This window comes from Sciurus vulgaris (genome assembly GCF_902686455.1).
Source record: "Sciurus vulgaris genome assembly, chromosome: 14".
Lineage (NCBI taxonomy): Eukaryota > Metazoa > Chordata > Mammalia > Rodentia > Sciuridae > Sciurus > Sciurus vulgaris.
Window position 1 is genome coordinate 63,312,642 of NC_136475.1, and position 16,012 is coordinate 63,328,653.

Here is a 16,012-nt window from a genome sequence, read left to right on the forward strand (position 1 = left end):
TGACTCTTAACAGAAACCGGAAGTTGGGTCTCTGCACAGGACTTACAGGCTGCCCAGCTGCTGGGCTGAGGCTGGTCAGACTTACCTCCCAGCAGGGACCCAGAACCACTCTCCATTGTCACCTCGTTTCACAGTATTTTTATTTCTGGTCCACTCCAGGGCAGGGGTCGGGGGAACGATCAGAGTTGCCGCCAACCAAGGCAGTTCCAGCTCTGCTGCTGGCCAGGCCAAGGGGAGGGAGGAAAGCGGGGAGGGCGGGGCGGGGCCAGGGCCTGGTGGCCAGACAGGCCTTCCCAAGCATGGCCCTGCGGGGAGGACAGACCTGCAGGAAGGAGGCGGAGCGGAGCCCCTGCACCTCTTCTCCCAACCTCTCCCAACCATAGGCTAGACCTGAACATGCACCAGTGAGTGTTGCATGTATGTGCAGGGATGTGTCCCTGGAGAGGGCTGGTGTGGGGATGCCTGCGTGGGAGGTGTGTTTTTGTATATCTGGGTCCTTGTCACATGGGTGCTCAAATGTTTGCAGTGTTGCTGTGTGCAGGTGTTCAAGAAAAAGACTGTGGCATCCCGTGTGGCGTGTGTGCAGGAAGGACTGGTGGGTGGATTGTGCTCCTGTGTGTAGGTGTTGATGTGGGGGCATCTGTATGGTCAGGATCTGTGGGTGTCTGCGCAGCGATTGGAGGTGTGTGTATCTGTGAGTATTGTGTGTCTTGTTATGCGAGTAGGTTTTGGGGTACGGGGGTCTGTGGGTGCTCATATGTGTTTGGGCCAGGGCGTGTGGTGTGTCTGTTGTGATGTGGGGGTTGAGCCCCTTCACGGTGGCGCACACCTATAATTCCCAGTGACTCAGGAGACTGAGGCAGGAGGATCTCAAGTCCGAGGCCAGCCGCAGCAACTTAGCAAGACCCTGTCTCAAAATAAATACTAAAAAGGACTGGGGATGTGGCTCAGTTGCAGAGGGCTCCTGGGTTCAATCTCTGGTATCACCAAAAAATGTAAAAAGAGGGACTCGGGGACTGTGTCTGGAGGTGTGTGTATGTAGGTGCGTGTGTACTGGTGTGGGTTCGGGTGTGGCTGTCACTGGTGGGTACTGGGGTGTGAGGAGCCATCGGTAGGCCGTGTTTGGGTCTAGTGTGTCTATGTGGGGTGTGGTACCAGCACCTCCAGAGGAAAGGCAGTCCCTCTTAGCAGGCCTCTTTCAAGTTTAAGAGCTGCTTTCAAAACCCGGAAATGGCTGCCAGGCTGCCTTCCACTTCCTGCGGGAGGTGACAGGACAGGGCTGAGCAGGGCCCCGGCTCCCCACCCTCACTGCAGGGCACACCTGCCAAGGGCAGGCCTTGGGTGCCCTCGCTGTCCACAATCCGTTCCCGGGAGGGGAGCTTTCTTTTCATCTGGGCAGAAACAGCTCCTGTCCCACGGGAGTTCCTGGGCCCCGGGAAGAGCCCCAACACAGAAGGAAGGACACTAAGGACTCAGACAGACCCGAGAAGGCCGGAGCTCGCCGACACCACGTTGAAAATATTTCTCTAAAAATAAGCCTCATTTTCCTTGTGGATTCCGCTGGCAGCCGGGCCCTCGCGTCAGGGTGCTTAGCAGGCCCGGGGAGTCAGGCGGAATTTTTTTTTTTTTTTAAAGCCAGTGTTTCCCAGCTGCGGCCTTGGAAAGTTCTCTGTTTTCCATTTATTAAACTCCTAGTTTCCGGCTAATTAAAATTATTTTCAAATAAAACTCTGTAGCCCAGCAATACTGGATGAAACACAGAATTCCCAGTGACCCCTCTGCAGGAGGCCAGGCCAGCTGTGGGGCAGCACTGTGCTTGCTGCTGGTTTTATGGGCAGGGGGCCCCCGGCCTTTGAAATGCAGGCCCAGGGTCTGGGTTCTAAATCCCACTACAGCCTGCCCCGGTGGAGACTGGTTGGCAGCCTCTAAGTCCTGTCCCCTTGAGAAGGGGCTGCAGAGTAATTGGAGACCTGCTGTCTCCCCCCAGACCCCCTTCCCAGGGCACTAACAACCTGAGCAGAGGCTGCATTTCAGGGGAGGGGAGCTTGGCAGGGGTGCGTAACCTGAAATGCTCCGCACCCTGGTGTCTCTCCCTGGCCTGGCTCCCCTTGAAGCTACGGGTCCAGTGAGGCCAACATGCCAGGACTTTATTGAGTACCTACAGGATGGCCCTACCAGCACCAAGTCCCAGAGTTGGGTGGGACTTGACATATGTCCAAAGCCACATGTTACGCAGATGGCAATCAGAGATGCTGCAGGGCGGAGACAGGACACGCTTTGCTGAGAGCCAGAGATGGTGTGATTCAGACTTGCTGGCGCATGCCGCCCACTGAGCACAGAAGGAGTAGGGGCACGCTGCGGGGTCTGCTGGCCGGACCCTTTCTTTCATCCCACAAATAGCTCTTGAGTGTCTGGTAAATGCCTGGAGAAGGGTGAGAGGCGAGTGACCGATGTCACTCCTGCCTTGGTGGAGTGTGCTGATCATTCTCCAGGTTCACCTGTGCTGCCACGAGTCAGCTCTCCCTTCCTTTCTATGGCTGAAGAGTATTCCGTTGCACGGATATACCACGATTTGTCTGCCCATCCGTCAGTCGATGGACCTTGGGTTGGTCCCACCTTTGGGCTACTGCTGCAGAGTGTACGAGTGTACATCTGGGTGCAAGTGTTTGTGTGAACATTTGCTCTGTATTTTTGTTTGTCTGTTTTTGTTGTACAGGGGATGGAACCCAAGAGGCACTCAACCACAGAGCCACATCTTCAGCCCTTTTTAATTTTTATTTTGAGACCAGGTCTCACTACGTAGCCTAGGTTGGCCTCAATCTTGCAGTCCTCCTGCCTCAGCCTTCTGAGTCACTGGGATTACAGGCATGTGCCACTGTGCCCACCAGCTAAATATGTGCTTTCAGGAGTAGAATTGCTGCTAAACCATACAGTAAATATGTGTTTGATTTTTTTTTTTTTTTTTTTTTTTTTTGCAGTGCTGGGCCTTAAACCCAGGGCCCCATGCTAGGAATGCACTCTTCTTTTGAGCTACATACATAGCCCTGTGTCTAATTTTTTGAGGAACTACCATACTGTTTTCAAAGTGACATGTCAGTTGTTAAAATTATTTTGTTAATACCTTCTCCCCTACTTAATCTGATGAATGATGTCCCATAAGAAGCGTGTACACTTATTCACAATAGCCCAAATGTAGAGACAACCCAAATGTCCATCAACAAATGAAGGAATAAACAAAATGTGGTATATCCTTTGATGGAATATTATTCAGTCATGAAGACTGAGGAAGCACCTACCTGTGCTACAACCTTGAACTCTTATGCTAAGTTAAAGAAGCCAGGTGCAAAAGACCACACATTGCATGACTCCACTGATACTCCATTGATACCAAATAATCAGAATGGGCAAATCTGTAAAGACGGGAAGTAGATTAGCACTTGCTGGAAAATGGGAAGAACGGAGAATAACAGCTGATAGATACAGTTTCTTTTTGGATTGTTGAGAATGTTCTGGAATTAGATCATGGTGGTAGTTGCCCAACCTTGGGACTATGCAAACATTTGTCCACTTGCATACCTTAATTTAATAAGCGTGATGGTATGTGAATTCTATCTCCATTTTTTTTCAAAAAACATACTCACAAGCTGAAACAGGCTCTAAAGGGAAAGGACAGGATAGTAAGGGAGACTGTCAGGTATCCCCTGAGGAAGGGCAAAGAACAGTGGAAGTGCTTTCCAGGCAAAAGGAACAGCGGGGGAAAGGCCTGGGGGCTGGGGATGGTTCCCAAGAGGGAAGGAAGGGGTCTGGGGTGGCGGGCATGCCCAGTGACCCAGGGTAGCACAGGGCCCCGCCCCCGAATACCTCTCGCCTGCCCTGCCCCCCACTAATACTCCGATAAGAGCATCATATATTTGGGTCAATGATTTCTACAGTGATGATCCCTTATATTATCTTTTGAACACTTATATTGTAGTTAAATTGGTTTTTGTTTTGTTTTGTTCGCACTGGGTGGTTTGGGTGCTATAATAACCCAGCGCCTTGCACATGCTAGGCAAGCACCCTACACCCAGAAGCCTAGTTAAACATTTTTAACCAAACTTTTCAATTACAAAAAAATTGCCCTCAAGCCAGGCAGTGTCCAGGAGCACCTGTGGTCCCAGCTACCTGGGAGGCTGAGGCAGAAAGCTCACCTGAGCCCCAGAATTCAAACTGTCCCCCTCAAATACCCATACCCTTGGGAGGGGGACACCTTTAGAGCTTATAGCCCAGATCCCAGAAAGTTGTCACGGGTGGAAAGAGCTGGGACTCCAATCAGAGGGGAGGATGGGCGCCAAGTCCTGCTCATCACTCCCCGGGCCACGCTGAGCACAGTCCAGAGCCTCTTTGAGCTTCAGTTTCTTCATTTGAAAAATGGGCTGAGCCATTATTGTTGTTTTGAAGATAAGTGAGATGATACATGCGAGTGACTTGCCCAGTGCCTAGAGGGAGTCAGCGGTCAGCAAGAGTCAGCCGGCTGCCATGGGCATGGTGGCCCACGCCTGTCATCCAAGATCCTCAGGAGGTTGAGGCAGCAGGGCCCAGTGTGAGGTCAGCCTCAGCAACTCAGACCCTGTCTCAAGAGAAAGAATAAAGGAACTGGGGATGGGGCTCAGTGGTAAAGCATCCCTGGGTTCATTCCCCTATGAAAACAGGTTTCTAATAGCTACTCTTTATGGCGTTCCTATTATATCCTAGAGCTTTGTATGTGCTAACGATGGTCCTCTTAACCCTGGACTGGGGCCTCTTACCGTTCCCATTTCTTTCTTTCTTTCTTTTTGGTATCAGGGCACTTAACCACTGAGCCACATTCCTGGCCCTTTTTTACTTTTCATTTTAAAACAGGGTCTCACTAAGTGCTGAGGCTGGCCTCGAACGTATGATCCTCCTGCCTCAGCCTCCTGGGATTACAGGTGTGCACCACCACACTCTGCACTATTCCTATTTTGAAGAAGAGGAAACAGCTTCAGAGAAGTTGTTAAAATACGTAAAGTCACATAGCCAGGAAATGGCTGCAGCTGACTCCAAAGGAATCTAAGCTTCCAATTACCCAGAATGCCCTTTCTGGCTCTTTTCTTCCTCCTTTACTCCCACCTCTCTATGAAACCTAGATCCTTCAAGAAGCCTTCCAGGATGTCATCCCAGGCTAGCCTGTGTCCTGCCACATCTCTGCTTTTAGTTATTTATTTATGCATTTATTTAATTATTTTGCAGTGCTGTGAATTGAACCCAGGGTCTTGGGCATACCACCACATCCCCAGCCCTCCTCTGTGCCTTTAAAACACAATTAGTCCAAAGCACTCTTCTGCACAAAATCCTCACCCAGAATTGAATCCAAAGTCTTTATTTATTTGTTTGTTTATGTATTTATTTATTTATTCATTTTTTGATGGGGCAGAGGAGGTAACCAGGGTTTGAACCCAGGGGCACTTAACCACCGAGCCACATCCCTAGCCCTTTTTAAACTTTTTTATTTTGAGATGTTCTAAGTTGCTTAGGGCCTTGCTAAATTGCGAGGCTGGCCTTGAACTTTCCATCTTCCTGCCTCAGCCTCCAAAGCTGCTGAAATTCCAGGAACACATCCCTGCACTGGCTTGAATCCAGAATGATACATGAGACCTAAGATCTCTGTACCCATTCAGCCGCCTGGCTCTCTGAATTGGTTTCCCCTTCCCTTGTCCACTTCCATCCACCTCCTAGTTGGTCTTTAATCATGCTAGGCTTGCTCTCTGTCTCAGGGCCTTTGCACTTGCTACTCTCATTGCCTTCAACTTTCTATGGACTGCTGTCTTTTGCGGGGACCCCCAGATTGCCCTCTCTAAAACAGCCGTCCCATCTGGTACTCCTTCGGCTCATCCTGTTTTATTTTCTCCCTGGAATTCATCTCCTCTGACATTCCAGTGACTTTGTTTATGTGTGTGTTGTTCTTCTCTGGACTTTAAGCTTCCTGAGGTCAGACACTGTCCTTGGAGCAGGGGGCAGCCACCAAAGCATTGTCAACCCAGAAGTAAGGTACTGTGTACACTTTTTAAAATGATTTCTTTGTTGGTTGTGCAGAGGAACAAACAGGAGAAAATATGATTCCTTATTAGAAAAAGAACTTTAATGCTAAAAATGGTTTAAAAACCCCTGACATAGCCCTCTAGGGATGAGTGTAACCTTCTTATTGCCTAGATGAGAAAACTGAGGCTCAGAGAGGGTTGAAAGTTCCCTTAGGAGACTTCATCATTTCTGACTTTCTCCACGATCCCGGGCCACGGCCCTCACCGAGTGACCTGCATGGACAGGGCTCCTCACCAAAGCAGCCCCCATCCCTCACCCTGAGGGCTGAGGGGCTCATCCTGGGTGCTTCCTGGATGTCCTGTCCTGTCACTCCTCAGGGAGGCCATTCAGGACCTGGGAGCCCTGAGCTCCTGCAGGAGGCGGGGCAGGACCCGGCTCTGGGGGGAGCGGCTGCTGTAGAGAGGCCTGAGCTGCAGGCAGGGCTCCCAAGGCCTGGGTCCAGATCTCCCCCCATGGCTGCTTCCTGCTGTGCACACCTCTGAGCCTCATCCTCAGCTAAGAAATGGGGGAGGATGCGGTTTCAGGGCCACCAATCCCCTCGAGGGTCAGAATGTGACAGAATGTGAAATGTCCTGGGTAGTGAGTGCCCAGCTCAGGGGCCCAAATCAGAAACCTGTGCAGGCTGGCATGGTCCTGGCCAGCTCTGCTTCCGCGGGCTGTGAGACCATGCGCAAGCAGCCACTACTCTCTGGGCCGTGGCTTGCTCATCTGTGAACACCGGGGTCTGCACCCTCGCAGGGAAGTGGAACCCATCCTCCAGACAGTGACATCCAGTTTGTTACTGGGTTTTCCCCACACCCAATCTGAGGGGCCCAGGGAGGTCCCACACCCTGCCCCACCAACTCCCACATGGGGCTATTTAAATAATTAAAATTTAAATTTCAAACTCACTTCCTCGCTCACACTAGCTACATTCTTAGTGTTCAGTGGCCATATACAGCCAGAGGCTACTGCCCGGAACAACACAGGACTTTTTTGTCTTTGCAGAGTCTAGAATGTTCTATTCAAATGCAAACAGCATGGCGGCTGGGAGCGTGACTCAGTGGTAGAGCCTGATACGTACAAGGCCCTGGATTGGATCCTCAGCGCTGCAAAAAGAAAATGCCAACTACTACAGGGAAGGAGGCCACCCTCGTCCGCCCACTTGAAGGGTTGTCCTTTCCTGCAGCAAGTCCTGGGACACGCCCATGGTACCCTCGATGACTCTTGTCCTCCCAGGGGTCAAGAGAATCCAAAATACTCCAAAAGCCTGCTTTGTCCTGAAGACTGAAAGTGCCAGTGGAGAGAAGGGGAGGGACTGAGCTCCACCTGGCGCCCACCGTGTGATGGGACCTCAAAGCCCTGCCCAGCAGCCTGGGTTGGCCAATCCCTCCAACTGTCCCAGTCTGTCTCCAAAGATGGAAGACCACCCCTGTCCGTCACCCATACCCACACCGCCTCCTCTGGACTCTCACTCCCTGGGCACCCTTCCCTCAGAGGATTCCACTTTCTAACTTTGCCCCCTTCCTCTCTGGCCCCACTGCCCCTGCCACGCTGGCCTCCCCTGCTTTCACCTGGACACCTGGGAAACCAGGAGCGCCTGCTGGTCCTCCTGGCCGGCATTCCTCTGGAACAAGCTTCTAAAACAGATGGACATGCCCCCACCAGGCGGTCCCCATCACCGTAGTTCACATAGAAGAGTCAACAGGGCCATGGAGTCTTGGCTGCCTGCAAGGACTTCCACCCCATCTAAGCTCACTGCTCCTCAGCTGCCCTGGAGCTCCAAACCCTCTTGATCCTGTCCACACCTGTGGCCCCTCCTTCCCCACCTCTTCTCTCAGCCTCCAGCCCGGTTGAGTGTCACCCGCAGATCGAGATGCCGCCCCCTACCAGGCCCACCTTAGGCCCCTGTTCAGGTCTGTAGGGGTCCAAGTCACATGGTCCTACATGGCTGGTTATGTCTCTGTCACTGGCTGGCCTGTAAGTTCCTTCAAAACAAATGAGTTGCTCCTCAGCCCCCAGGCCTGGCTCCTAGCAGGGCCCCAGTAACTTCACACAACAAAATCAGCTTCCCTCTGAGATGTGCTCTGTTTTCTTGCATTTGACAGATGAGGAAAAGACAACTTAGAGGAAGACACTCACCCAAGGTCTCCCAGCATGATAGCCACCTACTCAGACTCTAGGGTCAGTGTCCCTAGAATCTCTAGAAGTAGCGTCGCTGGGTCTTGAGGCAGCTCATGTTCCTATGAATGGTAACATGCATTTAAAAGTTGAAACCTGCCATCTTAATGACTCTCCAAAGTATACTAACCACCCCCTGCCTTCTGTGCCTCAGAGGCCGTGTCCACTGGTCCCCCACAGGCCTGTCCTGAGTTTCTGAAGTCCACATAGAAGGGCGCTTTCTCCTCCTCCCTGCCCTGTTCTCAGATCCTTCTGTAGCTATCCGCCACCCAGTCTGGCACAAAGTCTGGGGCTGTCATCTGCGAGTCCTAGGACAGGCCTGGGTCAGTCCCACTGGGCTCAGGGATCCTGGGGCCCCAGGTGCAGGAGGGTGGGAAGGTCCTCCCACTGAATCCATGGGAGAGCCACCACCTCTCCCACCCGGGACCACAGCATGGCCTGTGGAGGGAGAGTGTGAGTGTTACGTAGTGTGTAAAGCAGCACAGGTGTGTTTCTGTGTCAGAGCATGTGGTTGTGACCTGGCACACAGTGGCATGTAAGAAAGAGTGTGAGCATGCTTTCAGGGCGGTCATGCCAGGCCTTATGTAATGCCAGCTCCCTGGAGCCAGCAAACCGCCCTGGTGTAACTGCCTGGCCACCAGAGGGGAAAGGAGGGAAAACGCAAAGCCAGGCTGGCCTCCCTTCCTGCTGCACCTCAGGTGGCCCTGGACCAAGGCCCTTCAGGCCTCCATGCCCAGTGCCGTAGGCCCCGTGGGCCATCTGGGGTGGTAACAAAGGAGGGCACTCAGACCTGGGCCAGGGTCACAGGAACTCTACAAGGAATAAATGTCCATGGCTCTTGGTCCTGGCCCAGGGGACAGGACCAAGAGGAGGCCCGCCACAGCCTGCCCGGCTCTCCTGGTCTGCTGTGGGCCCTGCATCCCCCACCGGTGCTGCATCTGCCTTTCTCTCACCCGCCGTGGCCCTCTGCTTCGGGGGCTCCTGTGTCCCAGAGGCCTCTGCCTGGCATTGGAGCCCCTCGCCCTGCAGTGACCCTCACGGCTCAGCTGTCTGTGCAGTGACCTCGGCCACTCTCACGCTCTCTCACACGGGCCCACAGGTGCACCTCCTTCCTGGCACCTTCTTTCCAGCCAGCTTCCAGTTTCTCAGCTCTTTAGCTCCGCACCTGAGGCTCTTGCTTCCAGGAAGCCTCCCCCGTCTGCTCCAGGCCAGAGGCCTTGCTCCCTGCTCGGCCCCCCTGAGGAGTCTCTGGATGCACAACTGGAAATGGCCAGGTACAGCCGGCCCTTGGTCTCCAGCTGTCCATTTGAGTAATAATGACCACGACTTACGGAGCACACTGCCAATCCCAGTCCCCACAGGTGGCTTCGAGGTGGCTTCATTTTGGCATGTCATCTGCATACCGACCCTCGCGACCGGCCTACCACTCAGGTGGGCAAGAGCCCCAGCGAGAGAGCGGGAGTGACTATCCAGTGACATGGTCACACCCTGCGAATGGCTGGCGGCAGAGCCTGTGTTCAGAACCTCCCAGGGCTCAGCCCTGTGTCCCCACACCTTCACGCTCCTGGAGACAAGGAGCCTCTTCCAACCCCAGCCCACCCTCCTCAGCACAGAACCAGGTAGAAGCCACACAGGCAAGTCCTTGCTGCCTTTGAACTGCTAGTTGATTGAATAACTGGCTGAAGAGAATTGACTGGAATCCTTTACTCAGAACATAGGACATGGGGCTGGAGGTGTGGCTCCATGGTAGAGTGCTTGCCTCACCAGCGCCCTGGATTTGATCCCTGGGACCTCAGCAAAGGAACAGTGGAGTGGTATGTGAAGAACAGAGTCTCTGGAGTCACATAACTATATGACTTTAGGCAGCGCCTGGACCCCTCTGAGCCTCAGTTTCCTCATCTGTGAAATGGAAATAGCCATTGCATCTTCCTCGTGAAGTTACTGATAGGATTACAAGCATTAGTGCATGTGGTGGGCTTGGCTTAGTGCCTGGCACAAATTTAGGGATCAATAAATGCCAGCGGCCGCTGCTGTGCCTGTTGCAGGGTCTGGTTGGGGCAAGCATCTCCCCCCATTTTACAGATGAGGAAACTGAGGGCCAGAGAAATGACTTCCCTGAGATTCTGCAGGGCCCAGACTGCAACTGAAATTTGCTGACTGTTAGCCTACAACCTTTAATTGAACAGCCCGATATTTTTCTCCAGGTCAGTGTGGGTAGAGGTGGTAGAGTCAATTGAAGGAGAATGTCTTTCTAGATTTAAAAAACTTTTTGATACTGGGCTTAATGGTGCACACCTGTGATCCCAGCAACTTGGGAGGCTGAGGCAGGAGGATGGTAAATTTGAGGCCAGTCTCAGCCACTTTAGCAAGACCCTCAGCAACTTAATGAGATCCTGTCTCAAAATAAAACGATGTGGGGCAGTAACTCAGTGGTAACGCACCCTGGATTCAATCCCCAGTACCAAAAAAACAAATCAAAACGTGACAAACTTTCTGATTAACCCAGTGTGGTGGCCCACACCTGTAATCCCAACAACTCAGGGGGATGAGGGAGGAGGATCTCAAGTTCTAGGCCAACCTTGTCCACTTAGTGAGATCCTGTCTCAAAATAAAATGAAAAGAGCTGGAATGTATTTCAATGGTAGAGCACCCCTGGGTTCAATCCCCAGTACTAGGAAAGAAAAAAAAAAAAAAAAAAAGAAAAGCTACAAATCTTTCTGATCAGCACCTGGGCAGTGTCCTCTCAGAAAGAAGGGCACCCTCATCTTTCAACCCCAGTGAGGGGAAGGGCTAATCAGGAGAGCTTCCAGGAAGAGGCAGCAGCAGGGCAACCCTGTCCCCTTAAAGGAGGATGACAGGCACCATGACCCAGGTTCAAAGTGCTTGGCAGTGGGTTTGATAGGGGCCCCCAGCCTCCCTCCATGCTGGGTTTCCCTCTGGTGGCAGAGATGGGGCCCCAGGCCTGGCTCTCAGGGTGAGGTGCCACTGGACGGACTCCCTCCCATCCTGAGTCGGCGGAGCCCAGACCCTCCAGAGGGTGGGTCTGAGACTGCCCGAGGGTGACCTGCGCCAGGGGCCAGGGTGCCAGGTGCTTCTCAGCACTCAGGCCCCTCTCTCCTCCTCGAGCAGCTGCATGGAGAAATCACCCCGAACCCCACGCCGTCATCTCACCCACATCTGCTCGCCCTCAGATCCCAGCTTCTGTACCTGGCGTCCAAGGTAAGGCCCACGCCTGGCCGTGCGGCGCCTGCCCCCGCCTGCCCTCCCTACCCCTCCTCTCTTTTTCTTTCCCCATAGCTCTGTGGCACTGTCACCGTCTAACATGCAACATAGTTCACATGTTTGTCTTTGTGGTCTGTTTCCGTACAGTGTCAGCTCCAGGGCCCTGGGGGGCAGCTCAGGTGGGTCTTACTGTGTCCCAGGGGCTTTGGCTGTGTGGTGCTGGGTGCTGGCGCTCCACCCAGGGCCTCACGTATACAACAGGCGAGAGTTCTGCCACCGAGCCTCACACCGGGCCGGCGAGCGCTCAGAGCCCACTGTGCCCAAGACCTGGAGGGCTCACTGTGTTACGGGCACGTGCTCCCCAGGAGTCTTCACCCCTGCTGTTGTGCCCCTGCCATTGGTGCCTCCCAAGGCCTTGGGCTGAGTCGTGCCACCTCTTATGAGAAAGCTGCAGAGGTTACACCTGCCCCCAGCCCAGCCTCTCGTTTCTGACTCACTGTGCAGATGGCACCAAGGCCTGTTGTTCTCCCTCCTCGAGGCCAAAGCCCATTCCAGAAGAAGGTAAGCCCCGTGGGCCAGCTGCCGTGGGCTGTGCAGGGACTGGGTGCCAACGGTCCAGAACTGGGGAGCCGGGCTCTGGTATCCAGTGGCTTTGTCCCAGGGCGGGAGATGAGGCCTGCGCTTTCCTCTGTTGACCATAAGGCTCTTTTGCTCCAAGTTTAACTCCAGTCAGGCCTGTGGCAGTGGAGCCAGGGTTGAAGCAGGAGGTGTCTTGTAACCCAGGTGGGCTTCTTGTTCCCAAGAAGGCCCAGTGGGGTCTGGCGAACCTGCAGCCAAGCCTCTGCTCTGGAGGCTTCCAGTGGCTTCAAGGTTCAGAGTCCCCTGGACCTTGGGGTCCTTCCCTGAGAGTGCTTTGAAGAAGTTGTCACCAAGCAGGCTGTGCTTCCTGTGTATAGAAGGGAAGGAGAGAGAGAAAATTCTCTTCAAGATAGAAACCCAAACCAGGCAGGCAGGTGAGTGAAAACCAGAGAACTAGAAAGCGAGGAAGTCTCAAGAGACGGCTGTGATTTGGGCAAGGTGCAGGGCAGCAGGAGGGGAGCCCAGGAGAGTGGCCCGAGGCTGACCCATGGCCCTGGCCTCAGCCCTGGGTCCCAGGGATCCCTCTTCCCCTGCCTCACGGGGCCCATGTCATCACCCGCCCTCATGCTTCTGGGGTGGGAAGGGAAGACATGTCCATGAACTGGAATGGCCTGCAGTAAAAGAGTCTGTTGTGTAAGGATTAAATGCCATCAAACACAGAAAGTATACCTTGCCTGGCATAGAGTTGCTAAATAATGTCAGGGCCTCCCCACAGTCCCTGACTGGCACTGTCCCTGCAAACCTTTCTAACAGAGTTGGAGTCCACGGGAACCTCCTGGTGGTGGGCTCCATGGAGCGGGAAGGAAGCAGAGGCACGTGAGACTCTCGCCCTGCGCTGGGTGGTGTTGGGGTGCCTTTGCATACCTGCCCAGTTTGAGAGGTCCCTTTGCCGCCTTTGGCTCCCATCTACCTCTTGTCCCTTCTCACCCAGCTTCCTCCAGTCCAGCCCTCCTGACTCAGGACATTTCTGCATGGTCCTACCTTCTCAAGGTCATCACCAGCCGCCCAGTGTACCAGAACGCAGCCCTTAGAACCGACTGCGTCCATCCTGGTTTCCCAGCTGTATGACACACACAAGTTCCTCAATCTCTCTGTGCTTTTGCTGCCTTATCACTTATTCCCCATCTTTTCTGTTCTTTGGCGATCCAGGTGGGACACATTTGTCTCATTAATTGCCAGCAAGTTCCAGAAGGGTACAAGAAACATATTTATTAGACCATTCTGTCTTTTTTTTTAAATCTCTACCTCCAAGCTAGGAATGTAGCTCAAAGGTAGAGCCCTTGACTAGAGTGTGTGAGACCCTGGATTTGATCCCCAGCACGGGGTGGGGGGAGGGGGGGGTTTAAAAAGTTCTCTACCTTAAGAGAGGAAGTTCACCCTAGTTACAGAGGCAGAACCTGAGGTTCCAAGAAAGCTCAAGCCTTGTCCAAGGTCACCAGGCCTCTCTGCCTCCGGGACTCTATCTGCCTGCCTTGGGTCAATTGCAACTCTGATTTCTGGACTGTGAGGTGGCCCAAAGAGTTTTCAACCCAGGGATGGCCAGGGGTGATTAGAAAAGAGGTAAGTTAGCATTTAAAATGCTTTCACAAACAATAAAAAAAAAAAAAAAATAAGATGAAATGTTCCCAGAGATGAGTTACCCTGCAGAGGCCTGTTTATGGGGGACCAACCCACTGTGGCATGTCTGTCAAATGAATGGCGAGAGGGCAGGGAACAGCTGGGTCTGGAGAGCTGAGCAGAGGGTCATCTAGGCAGGGAGGGGAGTGAGAAGGGAGACTCCGCTGTGCACCCACTTAGCAGACACACGTGCACCTGCACCGGTGTAGACACACAATTTTCTTGTGGCTGGCTACACCAGACACTGTTAACTGGTCACCTTCAAAGAGAGGCTGGGGAAATGGTGGAGGGAAAGTCGTATTTTCACTTTACACCTTCCTCTTGTGCCTGTCTTACTGTGTGCGTCTACTATTGCTGTTTTTTAAAGGTCAACAGATGTTATCTGAGCATGTGGGATTATAAGCCATTCTGTTCTTTTTCTGTAGCGTCAAAAAGGAAAGAGGTAATGAAAGTCTGGGGGGCGGGTATGGTTCTGTCGGGTCTTGCTATTGAGGGCAGGAAGGGTCTGGCTGGGTGCAAGAGGCCAGAGGACCCCAGACGGGGGCCGAAGGTGCATCTGGAAGGAGTTTTCCTCCTCCCACTGGGAGCTGGAGCAGTCTCTGAGTGTCAGGCCAGGCCTTAGACTTTGAGGCCTCTCTCCCACATGAGCTAAACTCCCAGAGAACTGGCTCCTCACTAGGGGCAAAAGCCAGGCTCTCCATCTGTCTGCCTGCAGTTTGTGTGTCCCGCTGCTGATTGTCCTGCTTTCCAAGTGTCTGGGCCCAGGATGGTGCTAAGGATGGTGGCCAGGTGCCCTCTGCTGAGTCCTGCTCTCCTGTGCCCCTGTGGCAGGGGTCCTGTCCCACTAGCTAGTCGTGGAAGACCTGGGGGTGACACTCCAGCTCTCTACTCAGTCCTGGCTGCTTGTATTCCCCAGTTTGTGGGCACTGCTGGCCCAGTGGTGCAGCATGCTGCGGTCTCTTGTCAATCACTGACTACGGACCACCATGCCAAGCCTGGACTCTCATCCCTTGTGCTTAGGTAGGTGGGAAGAGTGCTGTGAGCTCCATGTCCTAGGCCGAAAAACTGAGGTCCAGGTTGGGAAAAGTGACCTGCCAAGGCCAGTGGTGACCGTTGTAGAACAGAGCCTTAGATCCAGGTAGCGCTTCGTCTGGGTGCTTGACCTCCAAGGGGCTGAGAAGGAATAAAGTTAGTACCATCTCGGAATTATTGGAGGAAAAACTTACCATAAAAGTGACCGAGCATGATTACCATAAAAATTTAATGTTTAAAAAGTGACCGAGCATGATTCCCAGTACTGGAAAAAAAAAGTGACCCGTCCATATTGTAAACCCTTAATGCGTTTTTCCCGTCTGTGGTGCTGGGGATGAACTCAGGACTTTATGCACACTAGGCCAGCACTCTACCATTGAGCTACATCTCCAGCCCTGTTTTAATTTTTAATTTGAAATTCCCTAATTACATATGATGTCAGAGGGCTAAGTACGTAGCTCAGTGGTAGAGCGCTTGCCGAGCATGCACAAGGCCCTGAGTTGGATCAGCACCACAAAATATAAATAAATAATTAAGCAATAATGAGATACCACCGCACACCTATTAGAAGGGCCAAAATCAAGGGGTTGAGGATATAGCTCAGTTGGTAGAGTGCTTGCCTCGCATGCACAAGGCTGTGGGTTCAATCCCCAGCCCCACCAAAAAGAAAAAAAAAAAAAAAAAAAGAAGGGCCAAAATCCAGAGCAATGACTACACAAATTCTGAAGAGGACACAGAAGAACAGGAATTCAGGCTGGGGGTGTAGCTCTATGGTAGAGTGCTTGCCCGGAATATGCTGGGTCCTGGGTTCCGTTCCCAGCTTGACAAGAAAAGAAGATCCAACAATCATAACCCTTGGCATTTACCAAAATGAGTGAAAAACATGCCCGTACAAAAAAAGAGGAAAAAAAAAAAGAATGTCTATACAAAAACCTGCACACAGCCGAATGCGTTGGCCCATACCTCTAATCCCAGCTACTTTGAAGGCAAGAGGCAAGAGAACTGATCACAGGATTGCAAGCCTGAGGGCAGCCTCAGCAACTTAGCCAGACCCTGTATCAAAATTAGAAAAATAAAAAGGTCTGGGGATGTAGCACAGTGATAAAGTGCCCCTGGGTTTGGTTCCCAGCACCAGTAAACAAATAAATAGGGCTGAGAATATAGCTCAGAGGTACATCACTCCTGACTTCAATCCCCAGACTGCAAACAAAACAAAACAAACCCTGTATACAAATGTTTATGG

General features: G+C 52.7%; 1 protein-coding gene and 1 long non-coding RNA gene across 11 annotated transcripts in view; one reads left to right on the top strand and one right to left on the bottom strand.

Moving 5' to 3' along the window:
- The window catches only part of LOC306643572, a 29,867-nt gene extending 29,645 nt beyond the window's left edge, over positions 1–222 (bottom strand). The window contains exon 1 of the long non-coding RNA XR_013758988.1: positions 86–222. This is a non-coding gene — a long non-coding RNA (uncharacterized lncRNA). The remainder of the gene's footprint in view (positions 1–85) is intronic.
- Positions 223–274: 52 nt separating this feature from the next.
- Positions 275–16,012, top strand: part of LOC306643560 (uncharacterized protein) — a 32,383-nt gene continuing 16,645 nt past the window's right edge. Inside the window, exons 1-6 of one of the 10 annotated variants that reach the window (XM_079109785.1) lie at positions 275–404; positions 7,087–7,289; positions 8,187–8,262; positions 9,359–9,690; positions 11,389–11,478; positions 11,557–14,179. In XM_079109785.1, the coding sequence (XP_078965911.1) occupies positions 8,236–8,262; positions 9,359–9,690; positions 11,389–11,478; positions 11,557–11,905 (798 nt within the window). In that variant the 5' untranslated portion in view covers positions 275–404; positions 7,087–7,289; positions 8,187–8,235 and the 3' untranslated portion in view covers positions 11,906–14,179. Of the gene's footprint in view, positions 474–7,086; positions 7,290–7,465; positions 11,479–11,556; positions 14,985–16,012 lie in introns of those variants that run through there. The other 9 variants (XM_079109786.1, XR_013758980.1, XM_079109787.1 and 6 more) reach the window with 9 other exon arrangements.